This window comes from Talpa europaea (assembly GCF_964194135.1).
Source record: "Talpa europaea genome assembly, chromosome: 14".
NCBI classification, from domain to species: Eukaryota; Metazoa; Chordata; class Mammalia; order Eulipotyphla; family Talpidae; genus Talpa; species Talpa europaea.
Window position 1 is genome coordinate 82,622,552 of NC_140082.1, and position 22,756 is coordinate 82,645,307.

Sequence of the window (22,756 nt, forward strand, 5' to 3'; positions counted from 1 at the left end):
AAACCTAAGAAATACTTTGACACCTTAAAAGCACCATGTAAATGTGTAGGGTTTCACTGTGGTTTCTTTAATAATTTCTACTTCAGTGATGTTTCTAATAAAGCCAGTCAAAAGCAGCCTTCTTTGAATGGGGTCGGGTATAGGATAATGAGGCTATCATCCCTATTTACTAAGATCTCACATATTAAAATTTTAATAGGCACACATTCTCACTCACACTTGCACTCGTCTGCCTCTGAATATGTATGCATGTGTGTAAGGCATGGACAACATTCTGGAAAGACATAGGAAATTTACAGTAGTGTTACTTATAGAGATCATTCTCTTAAAAAAAAGAAAAACAACAGAAAAAGACAGCAAGGATATTCTGATATCTGTATAAGTAATTGCTTTATACAGACATTCTCTAGGTTTTAGTTAATACATATTTAATGCAGGGTTTTATTTTATTTTGCTTTTTCCATTATACTAGATCGTGCCAGGTGATCATCCAGGTAGAACCAATTTCAGTACCAGTTCTACCACATTCTTGTCAATATTTGATACTGACAGAATGTTTGATTTTGCCAGACTGGTGATATAAAGGAGAATTTCATTTCATTTGGTTTCAATTTGCATTTCCTTGTTGATAAGGAGTCTTCACACTCTTAATGAATGTGCAGGGAGTGCAAGACCCTCTCCCCGCTCTGAAAGGCAGGAAAGGGCTTTTGAGGACTTGGCTCTGCCTGGAGTAAAGCCAGAAGCAGCACTGGCTGCGTTGACCGTGAACTGTCCAGGCCTTTGAACTGGGGGCATGAAGAAAAGACGACCAGGCTCTGGTGGGGACTTTATTCAAATTTTGTGTCTTTCCAGATGCTTCCCTAATATGTCTTGATTCGTTCTTAAAAAAACAAAACAGATGAAACAAAAAGCAAACCCCTTATCCCTCAGGCCAGCAGGTGGGAACAATGTCACCTCATTGGTTTCTTTGGCCTCTGACAACATCTGTAGTGGTTCTCTCTAGAATGACAATGCAGTTCAAAATGCTTACACAGCTTGTCCCTCCAGAAGCTAATCAGCGTGAAACCATTCTCCAGAGCACACTGCAGACACAACACCAGAAATCCTGATAATATTGTGCACATAAGCCCCAGCAGCCTAGTGGACGTAGGCCTGTGGGTGAAAGTCAAAGTTCTTGGGGTGAATTTAGAGAATTTTAAAAAAAGGATGGCAAATACTGACTTTAGTGGCTTCCCAAAGAGTGAAAGATGGGTGTTAACGCTCATTTTTATGGCATACTATGCAGTTCATTCTGATTAAGAGCAAGCATGGATTTTTCAGAGTGAAATAGAGACAGTGTCTCCATACTTTTTGTGGGGTTAGTAAAGAGTCTCATCTACTGGATTGTCTCACATACTTCCTCTCCTTGGCAAGCATCAGCCTCTTCTTCATGGCAATGGACCGTCTAGGCCACCTGGAGAGTGGACTTCATTTGTGACATTCCTAAACACATATGTGCTAGAAAATGCCAACTTATCGATGAAGGGACATTCTAGAGTGGTTAATATAATCCAGACTGGATACTCCTCAGAGGTTGTACATTGGTGCTAGCTCCTGGGGCTCATTTATAGACAGCCTTTCGTGGGAGACATCCCTGGTCTATAAATACTGGGGGTGCTGGCATACAGTGGTCAGCTCACTGCTTCTCTTGCATCTAGCGGCTGGCCCAGGGGATCGTCCAAGAGCGTAGAAGCGCTCACAGGTGCCTCCCCCACCCCCTGCCCCAGCTCTCCGCCCTGCATCCCTGAGTCAAGAACACCTCCTTCCTACCAGCTAGTGTGGGGTGGAGCCTGCAGCGCTTCCCGCCTCGGGCCAGGACTTTAGCACACAGCATTAGAAGGACTGAACTTTCTTTCAAAGCTCAGAGAATGTGTTGATTTTATTTTAGTTTTAACCAATCCGCCAGAGTTTCGGAAGGGATTCTCTGGGATTTTTTTTAATTTACTTTCTTACCTCCCTCCTTCCTTTCCCTGTCTTTCTCCTTCTTTTCTGCCTAGAATTATTTTTATAAAATAGAATGAATCAGACTAGGAGCATAGGGCCAAGAGGAAATCCTATTGGGGTGCAGTCCTTATCAACCCCATCACCCCATCCCTTCCCCCTGTGGTGGGAGACCCCTGAGTTCACAGAACCCAGGTCAAAGCCCTGGGAGGCCCCTCTGCTCATCAGCTCTTCCTCCACATGGGTCACCACTGTGCACCCCCAGCACCAGAATGCACTTGCTTCTGTCCCTCATTAGACACCCCGAGATCTTTGGCAAAGCCAATGACCCTGGGTCTAGGCTGTACCTGCCAGTAGAAAAGAGATGCCATTCCACAGGTGACTGTAAATTTTTAGTGGGCACATCAAAAAAGGTAAAAAGAACTAGGTGAAAATAATGTGTTTTATTTAACCCAATATACCCGAAGTCATCAGTTTTAAAATCTAGTCGGTATAAAAATTACTGAAATATGTCACTGTGGGTTTTTTGTGCGAAGCCTTTGAAATCTTGGTGTGCAGTTTATCCCTACAGCACATCTCACATTGGACTAATCACCCACCTACTCACTAATCACAGTGAGTAGGGATCAGCAAGCACAAGTCCAGCGTCTGTGAGGGAGAGGCCCACACCTCTTCTATATCCATTGTAGAAACAGGCCTCACCTGCACCATCACCCCCCACATCGCCTCTGACCCTCTTCCTGCTCCAGAATAAACACTCTTCCCTGTCCATACTGCTCTGCTCTTCTTCTGATTGGTACTTTTATCCATTGGCAAATTCAAACCTTCAAGAGTCCAGCTTGCCTGTTTCAGTTTCTCAGTCTCCTACAAGTTATTTTGCCCTTTTCAACAATGTTTTGTTTTAAGTGATTTTAAAAAGGGAAAGAAAAGGAACTTCTTTCTATCCTACCTGAGGCTGTTTTTTTAGATACCGTGATACCCTCGAATTCTCTAGGCGTCCTTGATGATCTGGCATCTCCGTCTCAGACCCTGCAGTTGTCTCACTCGAATCCACAGTGGACTGGAGCTTCTAGAGCCACCTCACTGCTCCCTGGGGTTTCTCCTGTGGACTTAGGAGGTGGCATCCTGTATCCCTGGTCCCACGTTTCCCCTGAGAACATCTCCCAGGAGCTCCCTGCCTCACCTGTTTTGGTTCTGGTTTCCTCCCCAGTGTACGTGCCCGATGAGTGGGAGGTGGCTCGTGAGAAGATCACGATGAGCCGAGAGCTGGGCCAGGGCTCCTTTGGGATGGTCTATGAAGGAGTGGCCAAGGGTGTGGTTAAAGATGAGCCGGAAACCAGGGTGGCCATCAAAACAGTGAACGAAGCCGCGAGCATGCGCGAGAGGATCGAGTTTCTCAACGAGGCTTCGGTGATGAAGGAGTTCAACTGCCACCACGTGGTAAGAGAAAGCTCCCAAAAGGCCCAAACCTGACCTAGGGAGAAAGAGAGCTTCCCTGGAGCCACCTGTGCATCACTGTCCACTCACTGTTGTCTTTGGATTCCTGGGCCGGGGAAGATTCTGGATGCGATGCACATCCTGACCCCGGGAGCCCCTATGGTCCTTTCAGATGGGTCCAGCTCCTGGCCAGAAGGGGATGTGGCCAGCAGGCCCACCCTCACCCTCTGATCCCTGTCTTCCCTTCCTCCAGGTGCGGCTGCTGGGCGTGGTGTCCCAGGGCCAGCCGACGCTGGTCATCATGGAACTGATGACGCGGGGGGATCTCAAAAGCTATCTCCGGTCTCTGAGGCCAGAAATGGAGGTCAGTTTTGCTTTTAACCAACTTCACACACTATCTCTTCTCATTCCTTTAGAGCCTTCCTGCAGAAGCTACTGTCTGTGAGTCCATCTGCTCTCCGGCATTGCATGCTTCTTGCTGTGTGAGTGGCTCTAGGTCCTGTACATAAAAGCTTTTGCTGACCAGAGAAAGACCATGAGCTTCCGTGAGAGACACTTGCTGTTGCTCAATGCCCCTTTACTTAACCCCCCCCACTCTGTGCTTCTGTTACTGCATTCCCTCCACCCTCAGCTGGCAGCCCCATCACCCTCTCTCCCCACTGGCCACTACAGATCTGCCAGCGCCTCCACACAGCTGTGCCCACCCCTGGCCAGTGGTGACCAGCTCCTCCTCCGAGTTCTCTCCTAGCTCAGACTTTTTCTTCTTGCTTCTGAGCATTTCTCTCCGCTCCACTGTGTTCAGCTTTCATCCCGGGCACACCCGGGTCACGTTTGTGGCAGGCAGTCCTTTGATAAATGCTCATCCGGGTTCAATAGTAGGTTGACTGGCTTCTTGCCCTGGCAGCTGGGACTTGCTGGTGCGGTTTCCCTCTGCATTCCGGACACGAGACATCCCCGCGTTAGCAGCCCCCGCCCCCCACACACCCCACCATACAGTCAGCATCATCTCCACAAGGAAGTTTGATCCAATTCTTGATCTGCATCCATGTGGTGGGGTTTGTTGTTGGTTTTTTTCCTCCAAAATTTTGTTGCTTTGCCATTCTTTTTTTATTATTATTTTTTTACTTTTTAAAAGATTTATTTTTATTTATTTATTTATACAAGCACTGGGTACAGTCAGAAGCGCGGAAGGGTGAGAGGATTCACCAGAGCCAGAGCGGGGAACAGAACAGGCAGACTGACGAAATACACTGCTGAGGGGAGCAGCGGGCAGCAGGAGAGGTCTGCGCGCCATGTGGGACCCTCCTCCGGTGGCCGGGGAGCAGCTGGGGATCGAACCGGCGCTGCAGAGGCTGCGGGCAGCTTTGCAACCCACGCTCAACCGATGCGCCACCGGGGAGGCCTCCATCCTTTTTTAAAAATATATAAGTTTGGGAGTAAAGATGCACACCTCACCATGTGTATCCACTTCGCTCCACTGAGCTCCAAGGCCAGTCCCCCATCACCTCTCCCTCCCTGTACCTTCCTTCCTCCCCCGACTCCAACCACCAGAGTTTTCAAGAGTCTAAGATTTATTTTTGCTGTGTTCTGCAAGTTTGTGTTCTTTGGTTATTTTTATCCCACAAATGAAAAAAAAATAATTGTCGTTCCCTTTGTGACTTTTTTTACTTAGCATAATCACCTCAAGATCCATCCCATAACAGTCCCCAAGTCATCATTTCATCTTTTTGACTAGCTGAGAAAAATTCCTTTGAGTAGCTAGGCCACAAGGTCTTCATTCAGTTGTCAGTCGACAGGCACGTGAGTGGTTTCCATATCTTGGCTAGCGTGGCTCATGCTGCTGTGAAGACGGGAAGGCAGACATCTTTCCCAATTCTGTTTTCATATTCTTGGGAGAAATGCCTGAGAGGGTCTTGCTGGATCCTGTGGTACTTCTCTGTACCATTTTGCACCGAGTCCTTGCTGACCTACACTCCCACCAGCAGTGATGGGTGTTCCTTTTCCTCCACATCCTCGCCAGGCCTTGTTTCTAGCCTTTGATGTGGGCGTTCTCGCAAGAGTGAGAGCCTCATTGTGACCATAACCAGCCTTCCCTTCATAGTAAGTGACTCCTCCTTGAAGAATGTCAATGTAGGTCTTTTGCCCATTTTTTGATTGCGTTGTTAGTCGTTTTGGTGTTTGCACGGGTGAGTGACAGTTGCCTCAACTGCACCATCTTTGCTTAATCCAGCAAAAAATGCTGGTTTGTATTTATAAGCTTCAAACTCCAAACCTGCCAAGGTCCTGTGTGGTTTCTCGTTAGTCACCTTGGTATCACTTGCCTGTGGCGTGAACCCACCAGTCAGCTTCGTAGCCTTGGAGCCAAGACATTTAAGTGAGTAATTCTAAGAATGAAATGGTAAATAAATGCTTAGAAATAAAACCGGCACCATCCGCCTTTCATCTCGCTGCCTGGGTGGGTCCTCACCCTCATCCTGACTTGGCTGTGGCTTGAGTGAGCTGGGTGTCTGCTTGTCTCCCCTGTGACCTTTCCCAGAATTTCTGCCTCTTTTCCTTCTTTTAACCTGCACCTTAATCACCTCGCCAGTACCGGTTGCTCAGTTTCACTTCTGAGCACCTTTCCCTGAGCCACTTTGTAATTAACACCCAAGCCAGCAGGAAGGAGAGCGGCTTCGTCAGATGGTGGCTGGGTATATTCCTGAGCAGCACCTTTTGAGGCATCTCAAGAAAACCCCCCAAAAAAAGGTTAAACTCTCAGCCCCCCAGTTTCAGGCACAAAAAAAAAAAAAAGCAGAACATGTTGTCTTGGTTCTGGCTGCTCTGGCTCTGTGCAGCCCCCCAGTGTTTCAGGCCTCGGGCCTCAGTTTCCCCGTGTGTAGGATAAGATGATGACTTATCAGAGTGAGACCTTGGAACTCAGCTCAGGTGTAAGCATGTGATCTTGTCCACGGTTTCAGTCTATTCTTCTGGCTGCCCTGCCCCCAGTCATGATTTGCCCACTACCGTGTGGACTGCAGGTGCTGGTGTGTGCGAGTTAGGTACTTTGCTCTTGCGTGTCTGCGAATCAGCCGTCCAGCACCGTGAATGTTGGCCTCCTCCTACAGTATTTAAAATCAGGTCCCTTTCATTGATTCTGCTTGTCTTTTGTTTCATTTTTAATTTGCTTTTTCAATTGAGGTAACACTAAGATTCCCCCCATCGGGCAGCACCACCATAGTGCCCCCATGGTAAGCCACTATGCTCCCTGTCCTGTTCTCACTCCTACCCCTCCCCACAATTCTGATTTTCTTGTTGTTTATGAAAAACCACTTTCAAGTCAGCACCATAACGCCCGACAATTTAAGGACCGTGAGCACGCACTTCACATTTCACCTGCAGGGGTCCCCATCTTCCATGCAGGCAGAGAGCCCTGGAGAGGTGAGAAGTACTGAGGGAAGAAAGGTTCTAAAGGGGAATCCTTAGGCTACTTAGTGATAATATTTTAAATCGTCAGACACACTCTCCATTGTCTCTTTGGGGTTCACATGTACGTCGAGTGTCAGGGAACCGGCCTGCAAGTATGTGGAGACTGATTCCACCGCTTCTAGAAGGCAGTTTTCAGCAGACGCAGCTCCTTGCTGAGCGAATTCTGCATCTGTGGGCCTGGACCACAGTCAGGCATCAGGCACCATCCATGTGGGGTCTCAGATCATTCTGCGGTTACCCCACTTTGAGCCCATGTGCAAGAGCCCAGGCATCTGATCCCAGAGCCCAGATCTCCCCTTCCTGGGGTTCAAGGGTTCTGAGCCAGGAAGGTGGCCCGTGGGTGCTGTCAGAGCAGAATGGCTTGGCAGCGTTGTCAAAGGTGCTCTGGAGTCAGGGATGCTGGGTAAATTCTGCCCTCTAGTGCGATCAAGAGTGGGTTAGCCCCTGAGCTGCAGAATGCTCACTGGGTTTTCATTTTTAATTTTAAGATGCAGACTTGGACACATGTTTTATATAAAACCTTTTCCTAAATGGCTTTTTTCTTTGCGGGAATGTCTTTTCTGTGCCAGAGCCAGTTATGTTGGCCTCCTCTGCAAAGAGGAGAAGCTTCTCCAGCAACTTTCGGTGCTTCAGGTGGGTCCTTCTCCAGAATCAGCTGCAGCTGGACTTAAATTGTCAGGGGCATGTTTTCCTCGTTGCCCACAGAAAGCAAAATACAAGGCATGTCATGTTAGAAAATGAAAAAAATTCCTTTTTCTTGATTTTTACTTTTGTGCTTCAGAAGAAAGTGAAAGAAGATGACAATCATTAGATCATTTGTGACCATGCTTAATAGCGATACAATAGACAGGACCCAATGGGGAGACACTGCTTATTCCCTTACAGCTTTTGTGATGCTCCCCCTCTCCTACCTGCACTGTGATAATAGCATTAAAAACACACAAACACACTAATAGAAACTTGTGAAAAACAAGAACTCTTAATATGAAAAATCACTAGTTTCACTTTTAATAATTTTTTTCCCCACCCAAAGAGGAAATGCCTTCTCCCGTGGTACTGACGGGTGTCTGCCCCACAGGGCAGTGTGATGTGGCCAGTGAGCTAGACCAGGGCTCCCCACCACACAGTGCTCCGGTTGCCATGATAACATGTTCCTTCGAAACATGTCCCAGTTTCTTAGCAGGATGAACCAGGACTGAACCAAGGTTGGGTTTACCAACCCTGAGAGAGCGTGGGGTGAAACAGTTCTGAAATGCTCACATGACTTTCATAATTTCCACCAGAATAATCCAGTGCTCGCACCCCCAAGCCTGAGCAAGATGATCCAGATGGCCGGAGAGATCGCAGATGGCATGGCGTACCTCAACGCCAACAAGTTCGTCCACAGGGACCTCGCTGCCCGGAACTGCATGGTGGCCGAAGATTTCACAGTCAAAATCGGAGGTGTGTCCTTCGCTTTCCAGATCTGGGCAGGAACGAAGCTCTCAGGCTGGGGTCGGGGTTGTCACGAAGTGTTCAGTGTCCACAGGGCAGTGTTGGCGTTAGCCTGCCCGTGACGCATTGGGCTGGAGGGGCCTGGACTTGCTTTGTCCCCTTCTCTCTGGGGACCCAGACTCTCTGCCAAACAGGGGGGCTGAACTTAAATCTAGGTTCGCGTGCAAACAGATGAAAGACTGGGGCAAATGCCTTAAGTTCCATGAGCCTTGATTTCGCCACCTTGGACATGGGGATGATGGCACCACAGACCCAGGAGACGGGGGGGGGGGCAGGACTCAGTGTGGGGAGCCCCCACCCCCCCAGTACACCCTGCCAGGACAGTCAGTGACATTTCCTGAGGTCCTTGATGTCCTTGTGCCCCCCCACACCCCCAAACTGGCAGAGACCCTCTTCCCTGCTGGCCCCCACAGCCTCCGAGCTGGTTTTGTGCCATTGGAAGGCCCATCAGCCAGCATCGTGTTTGCTGTTTAACCGTGTGGCTTATTTAGAGTGACATTTTCTTGGTAATGGAGGTTTTTCTTTCCTAAAATTTGTTATGTGTTTAGGAGGAAATCACTTGGTTCTTTTTCAGTTCTATTTTCCCCCCTTGTAGTGCAGTCCTTTCATTTGCATGCCACTGGCTTAATTCACAAATAAGACTTTCACACTCTATTTTTATTCTTCACCAGGGTCCAAAAATGTTTTTCCAATCCCCAGTGACTCATGGATTGCAGAGACAGTTTAGGGGTCCTTGCACAGCACAAGCTGGCTGTGCTGGGGAACGGCCCGGGAGCTCTTTGCTCTCTCTCTCTGCTTTGTGGCTTCCCTCTTGGTGGCAGAGTCAGAGACATGAATGAACATTTTCAAAAAGACAGCAGCCCTTTCTCCTGGGGAGGAGAATGGAAAAGTAAGAAAAGGTCGTGTGATTGAGTGGAAAATCAAAATCTGACAAAGAAGCAATAATTTCGGATTTTAAAGCAAGCCTGCCATCAAACATAATTACGTGACATCTTCTAGAGACATGGAAAAATGGAAGAAATTTTCAAAAACAAGTGGGAGTATTATGTTGAAAAACATTATTGAGTAATAGCTTCAGGGGCCTCGTAAATAGTGTCTCTGCTTACCCTGAGCTTTTCTCCTGGTGAATTGCTACTCTCAATATTTTTCCCCTTATTAGGCGATGAAACCACTTTCTCCCCTCTGGCGGTGGGGCCCTGGACCAAGTAAATAGGAACTAACAGGCTCCTGTTTATTTCATCAGGTTTCAAAACCAAGTATAAATGATCGTGGGTCTATGAAGCACCAATTTCCTGGATAAATTGTGGGACTCGACAGTTTGTAAACTGCTTCTCATTTTAAAATGCTGTGAGAGAATTAGCTTTTTTTTTTTTTTAGTTTAACCTATAAAGTATCTTTTTAACATTTTTTATCATTTTTTTTATTTTTTACATCATTGTTCATTTTTAAACAATATTTGCTTTCCCCCACCCCCTCAGGTGGAGTCCCCATAGAGTTTCCTTCCCTAGTGCACCCATGCACCATCACCTCTGTCCCCTGTGCTCCTCCCTCCCTCCCTCTGATCTCTCTCCCTCCTCCTCAGAGAATTAGCTTTTTAAAAGAAGCAACTTTGTTTTTTTTGGTTTTTTTTAAAGATTTATTTATTTAGGCTTATAAGAACTGGGGTACAGGCCAGAGGTGTGGGGGGTGAGAGGATTCACCAGAGACAGAGCGGGGAACAGAACAGGCAGACTGACGAAATACACTGCTGAGTGGAGTAGCGGGCGAGATAGGAGAGGTCTGCTGTGTGATGTGGGTAGCTCCCTGACTGGGGATCAAACTCGTGCTGCAGTGGCTGTGCATACCTCATAGTGCTGCATCTTAACCCCTTGCACCACCAGGGAGGTTCAAAAGAAGCAGCTTTGAAAAGGACGGGCAAGCAGAGATTTCTTAGTCTTTGCTGGGCCGTTGGCTCATCTCAGTTGGCTCTCCCTGTTATTCTAACTTTGAAAGTTTGCAGACTCTGATAGCAGCCTCCTGAGGGTCTGTCCATGCTCTGTCCTGAGAGCAGTTCCCACGGCCTAACTCATGTGCCTTCTCTCCCCCTTCCAGACTTCGGTATGACGAGAGACATCTATGAGACAGACTATTACCGGAAAGGAGGGAAAGGATTACTGCCCGTGCGCTGGATGTCTCCTGAGTCCCTCAAGGACGGAGTCTTCACCACTCATTCTGATGTCTGGTATGAGAGACTGCCCCTCTAAGGCCAGCCCGGACCTCGGCCCCCACCAGCCCCCCTGGCTCAGTCTCCAGAGCTTTCTTTCATTCCTGTCATCCGTCCACTGTTAGCCCCACCCCAGCCTTGGCTGACATTACGTGAGACACATCCCAGCTTTGACGCACTGCACCATCAGTGACTGTCGTAAGATGGCAGGGCAGCTGTGGGACTCCAGAATTTGCAGGACCCACTTTTCTTTACCCCTTAGCTGCTCACTGCATGGCTCAATGTCCTCGAGACAGCACCAGCTCACCTCCCAGAGCTGGGACGTGCCAGGAAACGTCACCTCTCGGCCTCTGCCCTGCCTGTCTGTGCTGTCTTTCTCTTTTGCAGTAAATAAATGCAAGGTGTCTGTGTGGCCTCCTCACCTAACTGAGCTTTCATAGCAAACCTTGCTTTAATTAGGCCCGAAGTGTATGAGTCTTAGGTGTTTGCTGTTTTTATGCTCTGCTGAGTGACGGTGCTGGGTTCCATCTGCTGCCTGTCCTCACGCAGTGGATGTCCATCCTTGTTGACCCAGGCAAGGTATGGAGCAAAGTCTCCCTTACCAATAAAAGTGTCTTGGGGTAGAAAGCTCATAGGCTGAGGCATGCAGAGAATTCAGAAAACAATAGTGTTGTTTACTGTGGTTCCTCAGCAACGCTGTGGAGAGGCGGTCAGGTTCCCAAATACAACTGAGGTTCTTGGCAGGCGTTGGCCCTGGCATGAGAACGGGCCCTTCTAGAACGTCAGCTTGATTTTTGGCTGTCCTTTTGGGAGATCCCATGGCTGGTGTGTTACAGAAATGGTAGTTGTTTACTCCAAGTGTCTGGATGACCACAGAGAGGAGTGATTTCAGTAGTGACCAACATCATTTTTTTTAGCCTCATGAACCCTTCACAGTTCAGCGGCCTGAATCTTCTTTGGAAGACAGGTGCAAATTGGAAATAGCATTTGAATATGACCCAGCAAAGCTTGAGTGCTTCTGGAGCTCAAGTATGAGCTCTGTTTTGCAAATCAGCTCGTCCAGGATGGTTATCTCTACTGTCAAATCAAAGTGCTTGACACCACCTTTAGTCATGGAAGTGCTAGGGAGAAAGCAGGCCTGGGCTCATGTATGCATCTGTTTATTCTAGGTTCCATGCCTCCAAGAGCTTTGAGGTCAGCCTAGAGTAGACTGAAATAGAAAACCCCGAGAGTCAGGGAACACAGAGGCAGAGTAGGAAGAGAACACAAGAGTTGTTAAAATCAAATTCTGATTAGCAATTATTGTAAGAGGTGGTAACTCAGGAGACATTGAAGGTGTTCAATGCCAATTTGGCCCCACTTGATGACTTTAACCATTGTGAACCAATAAGAGACACTATATATAAACAGAATAGGCATTGGTGTTCAGTCACTGTTCAGGCCCTGAAGTGCTTCAATTTTTAAAAAACAGCCTTTGAGGGTAAAAATGCAGGTTATATAGGACAGGGCATGGGAGAATGTGGAAGGTTTCTGCCATCCAAGCTTAAACTGAAAGTTGTCCCTCTTAAAGGAATGGAGGTCATTTTAGGTTGTATTCAATATCACACATCACCATTCCTAAAGAGTTAAATCTAGAAAGAAATACAATGCTGTTTTAATTTGTCTGACTTTGTAGCAGAGCCCAGAATCTTGGGATTGCAAGAGTCTCTGGGGGCAGGCCCAGTCCCCAAGTCCATCCACAGTGTCTGTGACAGCTGGTCTTGGAGCTTTGCATAGACATTTCCCAGGACTGCGGGTTTCCTCTGGCAAAGTCAGACCATCCTCATTCTTTGTAGGTTTTTCTCAAGCTCTGCTCATGTCAGCCCAGGGACTCCCCATTGGCCCTTCTCTGTGTAGCAGAAGCCACACGCTGCTCTGTTTTTGAAAAGGCAGGCCTTGGGGTCATGAGGGAGTGGCTTCTTTTCTCCAGTTGAGCACCTTCAGATTGTCCTGCTGTCCTTCAAGACTATTCCAGACCTGGGGCTCATGCTTCTTCTTCCTGAGGCTTCCTGTCGCACTGTGTCCCTGGCAAATTGCTCACTTGGGTTAGAAGATGCCAGGGTGTCCTCCAGGCATGAGTCAGTGCTGACGGGCCTTGAGGAGGGTTTCCTGCCAGTGGAAATGCTGCAGGAAGCCGTAGCAATGCAAAGCGCTTGCTGCACGTAGAGGCCGGCGGGATACACTTGAGGGAACCAGGCTGAGAGATGGAGTAAGGCCTCACATGGGGCATCAGGGTCTTAGGACCAGTTCTCAGGCTCTGCAAAAACTCTGGCCTATTGGCCAGAATGCAGGCCACCCTGAGAAAGATGCTGTTGTCCAAGAGGAGGCAAGTTCTTGTCGGCGAGGCAGGGAGACCATCCGCATGCTGGAAGTGCTGCCGGCAGGGGAGGACAGAGAAGGCCAGACCTTCCGAGAAATCTGCCCTGAGCCGCGGGGGTGGCACCCCGGACGGTGAGGAAAGGGCTGCTCAGGTGGGACAGGATATCACCAGCAGTGACTCCAGAAGAAGAGCAGGGTTGGAGGCCAAGTTCAGTTGGAATTTTGGATGGCCAAGTCCCCAGGAGTCAGAAATAGAGCCGTCGGGGCCGAAAGGGTCAGCTTGGGAGCTTCCCAGCAAGAATTGGCTACTTGAAGGCAGCTGAGACAGCCAGCCAAGGCTGTGGGGCAAGAAAAGTGGGCCCAGTTTCAGATGATTCGTGAGCCAGGCCTGCGGTCAGGAAAACAGCAATCTGGTCATCTGGTCATCTCTTAGCCCGTACCACACCTCAGACCTGATGGCCACTTGTGCAAACTGGCGGGTTCCCGAATATGGACACCGCTAAAGGGAGGTGGAGGGGGTTGGGGGGAGAATCCCATTGCCCTTGGCCCAGGCCTTTGAATGACGTGCTTTGGCTTCTGGGTCTTTGGCTTTTCTAGATCTCTTGCACAATACAAAGAAATATCAATATTCTTATTTCCGGCAGTTAAGAACCTTGGGTGGGTCAGTCCTCTGCTAAGATTCTATTTATGTCTAACATCTGCTTTTAGTATCAAGTTGTACAAAACCCTTTTGTTCATGGCAAATGGCTGAAGCAGTGAATGAAATGGTCCAACACAGTCAGAGGCCCTCCCAGCTCAGGATCCCTGCCAGGATCCCAAGAGCTCTCTGTGGGGAGTGTCCCGTCCCGGGGTTGTGGGTGTGCTCCTGGGCACCCCTGGCCGGGGACATCCTTCAAGAGCCCCAGGTGCTGGCTGCTCTGCGGCCTGCTTATGACACCAACCAGATGCAAAGGCAGATAAATCACGGAGAACTTGTGGAGGACTGTGCTAAGAAGGCCACTTCCTTTGCAGACCACAGCTGGTCTTTTTTAATGTTATCACTAAAGTTCTGTATTATCTGTTTTAATTTGCTGGCCAGTAGTTAGATCTTCCAACCCACAGGCAAAACTGCACACCAGGTGCAATTGCTCCCTGCCTGCCTGCCTGTGCCTTTATTCCTCAGCTGAACTCTGCACTTGAGAATTCTTGGTTGTCCACAACACTGAGCCCCCCTCCCCAGCCACTGCTGCCCTCCTCCAAACCTCAGTGGGGACACTGAGGCTTCACAGGCCAGCAACTCCACAGCACTGGGAGCTGGGCCCTCCCTGGCCACAGAATGCGACACACCTCCCTGTAGAGCATTGAAACCCTGCAAGGCTGAGAGCCACATCCCAGACCCATGACATCAGAACTGGGGTCAGGTCCTGGTCTCCCTGTTTTTAAAACTCACCTGTGGAGCCTACTCTGCTGCAGCGTCCAGAGGCAGTTGCCCCCGCCCCCAGTTGTGGCCACCACCTCACTGTCCCAGCCAAATCTGGGGATCTGTGTTCTGTTCTTAGAACCCAGAGGTCTGGGCGATACTGCCCTGCTGGAAGATGCCTGGGACTAGCCCCTTAAATTCAGTTGCCCTGTCTGGGGTGCAGTCAGAAACCAGGTGCTTCCTAGCTCTCAGTGGTGCCCAGAAACTCCCTGCATTCGCCACCCAGGCTGTGTGGCCGGGGCTGTGTTTACTCTGCAGGAAGCATCAGAGATCTCGCATGAGGTCAGATGCTCCGTCTGCCTAAGAGCTGCAGAAAAAGGCCAGAAAGGAGAGGGCATTACCGCCGTGCCCCGCCCCTTCCCAGGCCTCATGCTTCTTTTCTCCCCATAGGTCCTTTGGGGTCGTCCTCTGGGAGATCGCCACACTGGCCGAGCAGCCGTACCAGGGCTTGTCCAACGAGCAGGTCCTTCGTTTCGTCATGGAGGGCGGCCTTCTGGACAAGCCAGACAACTGCCCCGACATGCTGTACGTATCTCCTGGGCCCTGCAGCCACCCTCTGCTCCCCCTCCCTTTTCCTGGAACCCACGGGATTAGTGGTTCTGGGAACTGGTGTCCTTGGTCCAGCAGCAGTAGGCACTTCGGAGGAGAGTTTTCCTTGATGGATGGAACCCAGGCCTTTGCGCAGATAGCTTCATCCCACCCCTTTTGGTTGTCCTTTTGGTTCTGATTTGCGGTTTGCGCTGTGGTTTCTCCAAGATGACTATGTGAGGGAGTTGACCAGAGCACCCTTCACGCATCTTCCCCATGCAAGGTGGTTTTTGAAAAATGCGACATGACAGGAGTGGTCAACCAAGCTCAAAGGCTGCCAGCCTTCAAGGAATGTGCACACAGGTGGTGGTCAGGGCCCAGCAGGCACTGCACGGGGCCTCATCCCATGGGCAGTTCCAGCACGCTGCTGCCTCAGTGGTGTCCCTGTCAGGTAGGTGCCAGGGAGCGTGGCCCTACAGCCGCGAAAGCTTCAAGCTGGTCTCACAGTGTCTACAGAATCCAGACATGCGTGTGCCTCTGCTCCGTCTCAGGAGGCTGGAGTCAGCAGAGTCTCAGGGCCTCTTCAGGCCCTTGCAGGTCATTGAGGACTCAGCCCATGGCTGTGGCACAGAGACTCCCTGTTCTTACCACCTGTTGCCCCAGGCCCCTCCCTGCAGGGAGCTTGCTTATTGAAGAGCAGCAAGGTCCCCCATCTCTTTGACCTAATGAAGTCAGTCACCCAGGATAATCTCCCTTTTGATGAACGCAGAGTCAACTGATTAGAACCCTAATGAAAGAGGTGAAACCCTATCATCTTCACAAGCCCCACTCACACTCCAGTGAGGGGCTTCCACCAGGGAAGTTGTCTTGGGGACCGTCTTAGAATCAGATGGGGAAGTGGGAAACTTTGTCCTAACATCAAACCAAAGCTCTGGTTTTTTCTGAGGTACTTTGAGTGTCCCTACCAAGACTGACTCCTGAAGGCCATGAGGAGGTGACAGCTTGGCCTCTTTAGCTGCTCCTTCTGAACGTTTTTCCTGCCAGAGCCTGCTCTATGCCATAGACAGCTTGCAAGGATGTAAGAAGAGGGCCAGAGGCCACCTGGGGAAGGCAGCCTCCTTTCATCAACTTTATGGGGTGGGAGTGCTGGCCGATCCACCGAGGATGGTCTAGACCAGGAAACCTGTGTGTCCCCTGGACTTTGGGGTACATGGCAGGGCCCCCAGTGACAGAAAGTTCCACTTCTCAAGGGGCAGAGCTGTGGACAGGAGGGCTCTGGATTTCCTGGGTCCCTCATTGAAAAACTTGGCCAGTACAACCTCTTCAGACCCCAGGATCCAAAGGTGAAAAAGAATGAAAAGATTACTGAGTGCATTTTCCTGCCCGTCATGAAATTTCTCCCTTCCCCACCTGTAGTAGGGTTTTTGCTTGCAGTTTATTTTTATCTCAAACCTAACTGTTGAAAACAGCAAGCATTTATCACCTCATGCATTTCCCGAAGGGCCGGGATGAGAGCTGCCTCACTGCACCGCTCTGGTTCAGAGTCTCTCTGAGGCTGGCAGCTGGGCTCATCCGAAGGCCTGATCAGGGCTGGGCTCTGCGTCCAGGCTGAGCATCATGTGATGCCTTAGTTTCTCCATGACGCTGCTCCCCTGTCCTTGTGGCATACTCAGCAACCTCTAAAAGGCCAGGTAGTAAATGCCATCAGCTCTGTGGGAACCCTGTGACCGCCATTACAACACCGGTACGGTCACAGGACAAAATATAGTCACAGGTGCCATATCCACGAGCTCATCTCTGCACCAAGAAAGTATTTTTTGGAGGGGGGGCAGAAATTTGAATTGCACATAAGGTACATGTCACAAAATGCCATTTGATTTCTTTCCCCAACCGTTCACAAATATAAAACCATCTTGGGATGATCGGCCTCACCCAGTCGGACAGAAGCCAGGTTTGGCCCCATGGCCGTAGCAGGCTGACCTCCCTGGGGATAAATAGCCCAGAGCAGAGCTGACACCGCTGTGTCCTGGCCTCATCTCAGAAGACTCACTCCACAGCTCCCACATTTGGGTTTCCCGTCCACATGGAGCAGAACCCAGGGAGCTGCGGGGGGCTGGCCTGCGTACCCCTCTAGGCCAGTTCCTGCCGGCTGCTGTGCTCCTCTTGCATCACCTGGCCGCTGCGTTGCTACCAGCCCATTGTAGGGAAAATCTTCCCCAGAGCCAGAACCGAAGTACTAAAGTTTGAGGAGTGATGGCCACGACCAAATTAGCATAAAATTGTGCAATGCCAGCAAAGAGGCTAATGCTGGAGTTGGCGGTGCTTGAGCAAACTTAGAAACAGTCTGAGAAAGCAGGTGGTGGTTTTGTTTGTGTGGTTTTGGGGCGGTGGAAGAAGAGGATTGTTTTTGTGCTTTCTCTGACTCGGGTACGGCTGGTCTTGGAGAAACTCGCGGGCCTGATCCAGGTGACTGTGTTTTAGTATTAATTGAATATGCCTGGGAAGTAGCCCCCCGCCATGGGAAAGGCCGGGTACTTCCTGTTCCCAGCATAGGGTGACAAGGAAACTCACAAGGAGTGGTCACTCGCGGATATTAAATGTTTAATCCAGGAGGCATTTCTGCTTGGCCATCCAGAACCCCCCTGGCGAATTTTTCTCCCCCTGATGAAAAGACCAGAAAGAAAGGAGGCTAGTTGCTTGCAAAGGGAGTGTCTGTGTTGTCCTTCTGAATTCATTGATGAGCTTTGGTGAGGGCGAAGTGTTCTGGGAAAGGGGTGCTTTAGTTACAAGAAATTAAAGAATGGCCCATTTTTCGCAGAGGAGAGGAAAGTTACCCTACCCTTGAGAGCTGCCCGACAGCCTTGCCAGGCCTCCACATGGGAGAGAAGCCACTTCAGTCCTGTGCTTCCCAAGGTCTGATCAGGCACCTGTCGGATCGTGGGGGCCAAGGTGGCACCGTGGCTGCTGGTAGCGCCAACTGAGCACCAGGAAGACGCTTTGGCTGTCTGTTGACCCCTGCAAGCCTTTGAAGCCGGCTACTCCAGAAAGAGCCACTAATGCCCACCCATAGCCCCCCAGTATGCTCAGGCGTTTAGAGGAATGTCTCCCTGGTGTCCAGGCCTGTGCGTCTCAATGCCCCGACTCGATTTGAATTAATTTAGCAAGTGGCGTGAGATCAGATGCGGCTTGTGGTCTCCTGGTAAAGGTGTATTTTAAGTTGATGACAAAGCCTGTCCTTAACCTCCTCTTACACGCAGGTCTCCATTCTGGCACCACAAATGTCTGTGAGCCCCTCTGGTCCTTGCTGACCGCTGATGCCCCCAGGCAGGGCTATGAGAGGTGCTTCTAGCTTTCAGAAGTCTGGTGACTAGGACTGGATTCTAAGGCAGTGGGGCAGAGGTGTACACTGAGCCATAAACCTCTGTGGCTGAAACTTGCACAGCTCCATGTCCAGCCCCTTGCCAGGGAAGGCGTCAGGATGCCATATTCAGGAAAGAGCCACAACCTGCTAGCCCAGAGACTCATCAGCTCATAGAAGAGTGTGTAGAAACCCAGCAGCGGCTTTCACAGGGTATTTCCTGTTGCTGATGAAGCTCCCATATTACTGGGAATCCTGGGCTGGTGTGTGGGGATTTACGGCTTGAGTGACTTCCAAAGAGGCAGCAACAGCCGCTACTGCCCAGCATCCCTGGAGACGGCCTTTCCGTGGTACCCAGGCCCTGCCTTATCCTCCCTGCCCCAAGGACTGATAGGGTGAGGGGCAAGAGTGGCCTCCTGTCCTACTGTTGCTCCTGGCGTCTCAGGGCTGCAGGGAAGAGCAGGGCAGCGGCACACCCAGCCCTCTAGGTCCTTTCTGGAATCCAGGCTCTGTTGTCAGGGTCAACCACTGCTCGGAGTGGGGCTGGGCTCAGACTCGGACACTGCATGGCTGTGCTCATCTTAGCTGTGATCCCAACTTCACATCATGGGGCTGGGGGGTGGGAGTGATAGGGGGCGCCCCGTGGGGAGGGGGTAGAGTTCTCTGACACCCCTGCCATTGCCCAGTCTCCTGGGGTCACACAGGTCTCTTACGCCGTTCCCCGGCAGGGCAGCAGCTCTGTGTGGTCTTGTTCCTGCCCCTGGCCAAGGGCTGTGTGCAGCCCCCAGCCCCACCGCCATGGGGGACCTTCCGAAAAGGGCCACTCACTCCAGCTGACCAGAGTCATCTAGTTGTGAAAAATGGGCTTTTTTGAAAGAGGAGTTTTATCAGCTCATACGTCCTTCCAGAGTCTACTGGAAAGTTTTCCTGTGGAGAGATAGTGTAAACAAGGTCTCAAATCCCACAGAGTAAAAAAGACTTCCTTTTATGGGCAGCCCTGGAAGGGCTGAGTGTCTGGGATGGTTTAAAAGAGCATCACATGGCCTGTTTGTGCTGATGTCACTGGCATCGCTCCCTCCGGTGGCATCTCCTAGGCCCTGGGCGTGGCCGGGAGCCAGGGCACCACGTGAGCTTGGCCCGGTGGCCGGCCATTCACGGCTGAGTCAGCCAGCCAGAGGGGAGGTCACAGCCCAGCCTCAGAGGGGTGCCTGTGTTTATAGCCTTTCACTTGTTTTTATTTACTGGGGGGGGTGTCCTTTTTCTAAGAAGTGATGGGAATACGAGAAGGCAGGCTGATGCCTTCTGCCCCAGGAGGGCTGCAGTTTTTACCCTCCTAGCCCGTGTGTGTGCATGTATATGTGTGTGTGTGTGTGTCCTTTTAGGCCCAATGACCTAATTCTCTTTAGGTGGAAAGAGAATTTTTTCTGAGGAAAGGGGCATTCGGGGCGCCCAGAACACCCTCCCAGCTCTACCTTCTCTAGTTTGGGGACCTTGGAACAAATGATTTTATGCTCTGGTCCTTCCACATCCCCACCTGCACGGTGGGGGTTCTGAAATAGCACCTGCTCCCCTGAGCAGTTGTCATACAAGCTCGTGTGTCCTAACCCCGGTGCGCAGGCGGCCTGCACTGGCCTGTGTGCCATCTTCACCCTCCAGGTCCAGATCTTTTTCCGTTGGGAGAGGGCAGGCAAACGTTTTCTGTCAAGGGCCACACAAAAAATATTTGGGGCTTTTAAGCCAAGCGGTCTGGGTTGTAACCCCTCAGCACAACTTGTGGACTTGTCTGTGGGAAGCAGCCACAGGCACTCTGTAAATAAGCAGGCTGGCACTGTGCCAGGGAACTTGATTTACAGCAGCAACACAGGCCGTTCCCACCATCCCTTTGGGTCACCACCGCATCCACTGTCCCACCCGGCTGCGTCTTTCAAGCTGACTGACCCAGCAGGCAGAGGAACAGTCTGCAGATTTCTGTGCCCCTGGGTCTCCTCCATGGGGAACTTTCCCGAGGGCCAAGTGTCAACAGGTGGTCTGTCAGTCAAGTGGCCAGTCGGGAAACCAGTGTGGGGTGCTCAGAGCTTCCTAGATAGGGCAGGGATAACCCTTGGTGTGGAAAAGGGCCACAAGCCGACCTTTCTGGATACCACGACTTCCTCTTTCCTCTGTGGCCAGCTCTGTGGACATTTGCTCGGCTCCCCACCCGCCTTCTGCTGGGGCTCTGCATTCTGTGTTTATGAGAAGCACCCCTCCTCCCACAGCATGCCGCCTTCTGTCCCAGCCTGGCCTCTTCTGGGCTGGGCAGTACCTGCCCCCGTCACCTCCCTCCCGCTCTCCAGTGGGGCCCAGTCCCACTGCCAGGAGGACCCCCAGTCACCCAATGACCTAAAGGTTCCACAGAGCTTTGCAGCCCAAGTCCCATCGGGCTCAGCTGGGGAGACCCCAGCCCGGCTTTCCTGTGTCCTCTGCCTGCCTCACTGTGCAGGGCCCCTCTCGCCAGCCTGTTGGGCTACCACTTCAGATCTCCAGCAAGACTCTGGTTCAGTCCAGAGTAGCCCGGACCCCATGCTGGACAGAGACTTCCTTGCAACCCCCGGGTTCTCTGCCAGGTGCCTGCTGCCAGGAGGAAGCTTAGGCAGAGCACAGGTGGGGCTGAAAGAGAGATGACTGTTGGGAAATCTCTGCTCCCACTTACCCTCGTCAGTGAGAAAGTGGAGATTTCCGGTATTCTAATTCTGGAACATTCTAATTCTGGAAGTAATGTTGAGTCGGTGGCCGCAGGAGATGCTTTTCTGTCTTAGCGCCATTGTGTAAATCATACCTGTCGTGATGGACTCTGTGTGAACCTGCATTGGTCCTTCTCGGGGTGTGGGAGTTGGGGGCTTGGACCAGGGGGCCCTAGTTTCCAGGTGTAGTGATGGGAGTTAAGACAGGTAAGTGGGGGGATGCTCCAGCCAGCAAGAGGGAAAGCCAGAGACTTGGGGAGGCAGGAGCGGGGCTGGCCTCTGTAGCCTGACTGCGACAGGGAGGTGGGGAAAGCCCAGACTCGTCCGCCCTGGCAGGTTGGGCCCATCCCTGTCTTTCTTCACCTCAGGTTTGAACTGATGCGCATGTGCTGGCAGTACAACCCCAAGATGAGGCCTTCCTTCCTGGAGATCATTAGCAGCATCAAAGATGAGATGGAGCCGGGCTTCCGGGAGGTCTCCTTCTACTACAGCGAGGAGAACAAGCCGCCCGAGCCCGAGGAGCTGGACCTGGAGCCGGAGAACATGGAGAGCGTCCCCCTGGACCCCTCCGCCTCCTCTTCCTCGCTGCCGCTGCCTGACAGACACTCAGGACACAAGGCCGAGAACGGCCCGGGCCCTGGCGTGCTGGTCCTGCGAGCCAGCTTCGACGAGAGGCAGCCTTACGCCCACATGAACGGGGGCCGCAAGAACGAGAGGGCCCTGCCTCTGCCCCAGTCTTCGACCTGCTGATCCTGGGACCCCGGCCCCGTGCAAACAGTAACGGGTGTGCACGCTCGGCGGTGGGGGGGTGGGGGAGAGAGTCTTACCAATCTATCCACAGCCTCCTGTACCTCAGTGGATCTTCAGAACTGCCATGGCTGCCCACGGAAGACGGCTTCTCTGCAGTAAACACATTTGGGATGTTCCTTTTTTCAATATGCAAGCAGCTTTTTATTTCTCTACCCAAACCCTTAACTGACATGGGCCTTTAAGAATCTTAATGACAACACTTAATAGCAACTCCACACTTGAGAAATCAAGTCTCTCTCCTCAGCCTCCCTCTTCTCTCTCTCTCTCTCTCTCTCTCTGTCTCTCTCCTTTCACTTTCTCTCTCTGCTTCATAATGGAAAAACATTTGCCACCAACCCAGCTGGGACGCCCTTTTTATCAGCTCAAGGCGATGGCAGTCCCTCCCTGTGGCCCCACACCACCCGCGCCTCCCCCCTCCACACACACACACACCTGCCTGTCACCGTAGGTCTTTATAAAAAACCCATTGGGACAGAATTTTTTTACCTGTATCTTTAGCCTTTTTAGGGACATACAGAATTTAAAAAGGGCCATCATTCATCCGAGGTTGTCACCATGTTAACGCTGCCAAATTCTGCCAAAACCCTGAACTTTCTCTTCACTCCCTGCCCTGATTTTCCCATCCCCAGAGGCCTGGGGGCAGGCAGGGCTTCGGGCACTCCGCTAAGGCCAGGCCGCGATGCCCGGCGTGTTTTCCGAGTCTCAAGCTCACACAGGTCTAGTTGCTTGGGACGAGGTTCTGATGGGGGGGACCTGGACGGCACAGGACCTGCTCTCAGAGAAGATGAGGAGGAGCTGAACCGGCTTCCTGCCCCACTTCCTCACCCCCCACCCCCACCTTCCAGCCCCCAGGAATTCTGGAGAGAACAGGCCCCTCTGAGGGCCTGGAAGACAGGCTGTGTGTGAAGGTCGTCCGTGTGCCAGTCTCCTTTCCCCACCCCAGC

The 22,756-nt window shown here is 51.2% G+C and overlaps 1 protein-coding gene across 1 annotated transcript in view; it reads left to right on the plus strand.

Moving 5' to 3' along the window:
* IGF1R (insulin like growth factor 1 receptor) overlaps positions 1-21,752 on the plus strand; it is a gene marked incomplete at both ends in the record, with an annotated part of 262,553 nt that extends 240,801 nt beyond the window's left edge. The window contains 6 exons of the mRNA XM_084254394.1: positions 3,191-3,420; positions 3,671-3,781; positions 8,166-8,325; positions 10,468-10,597; positions 14,787-14,921; positions 21,371-21,752. Coding sequence (XP_084110520.1) covers positions 3,191-3,420; positions 3,671-3,781; positions 8,166-8,325; positions 10,468-10,597; positions 14,787-14,921; positions 21,371-21,752 — 1,148 coding nt within the window. The remainder of the gene's footprint in view (positions 1-3,190; positions 3,421-3,670; positions 3,782-8,165; positions 8,326-10,467; positions 10,598-14,786; positions 14,922-21,370) is intronic.
* Positions 21,753-22,756: the final 1,004 nt, after the last annotated feature.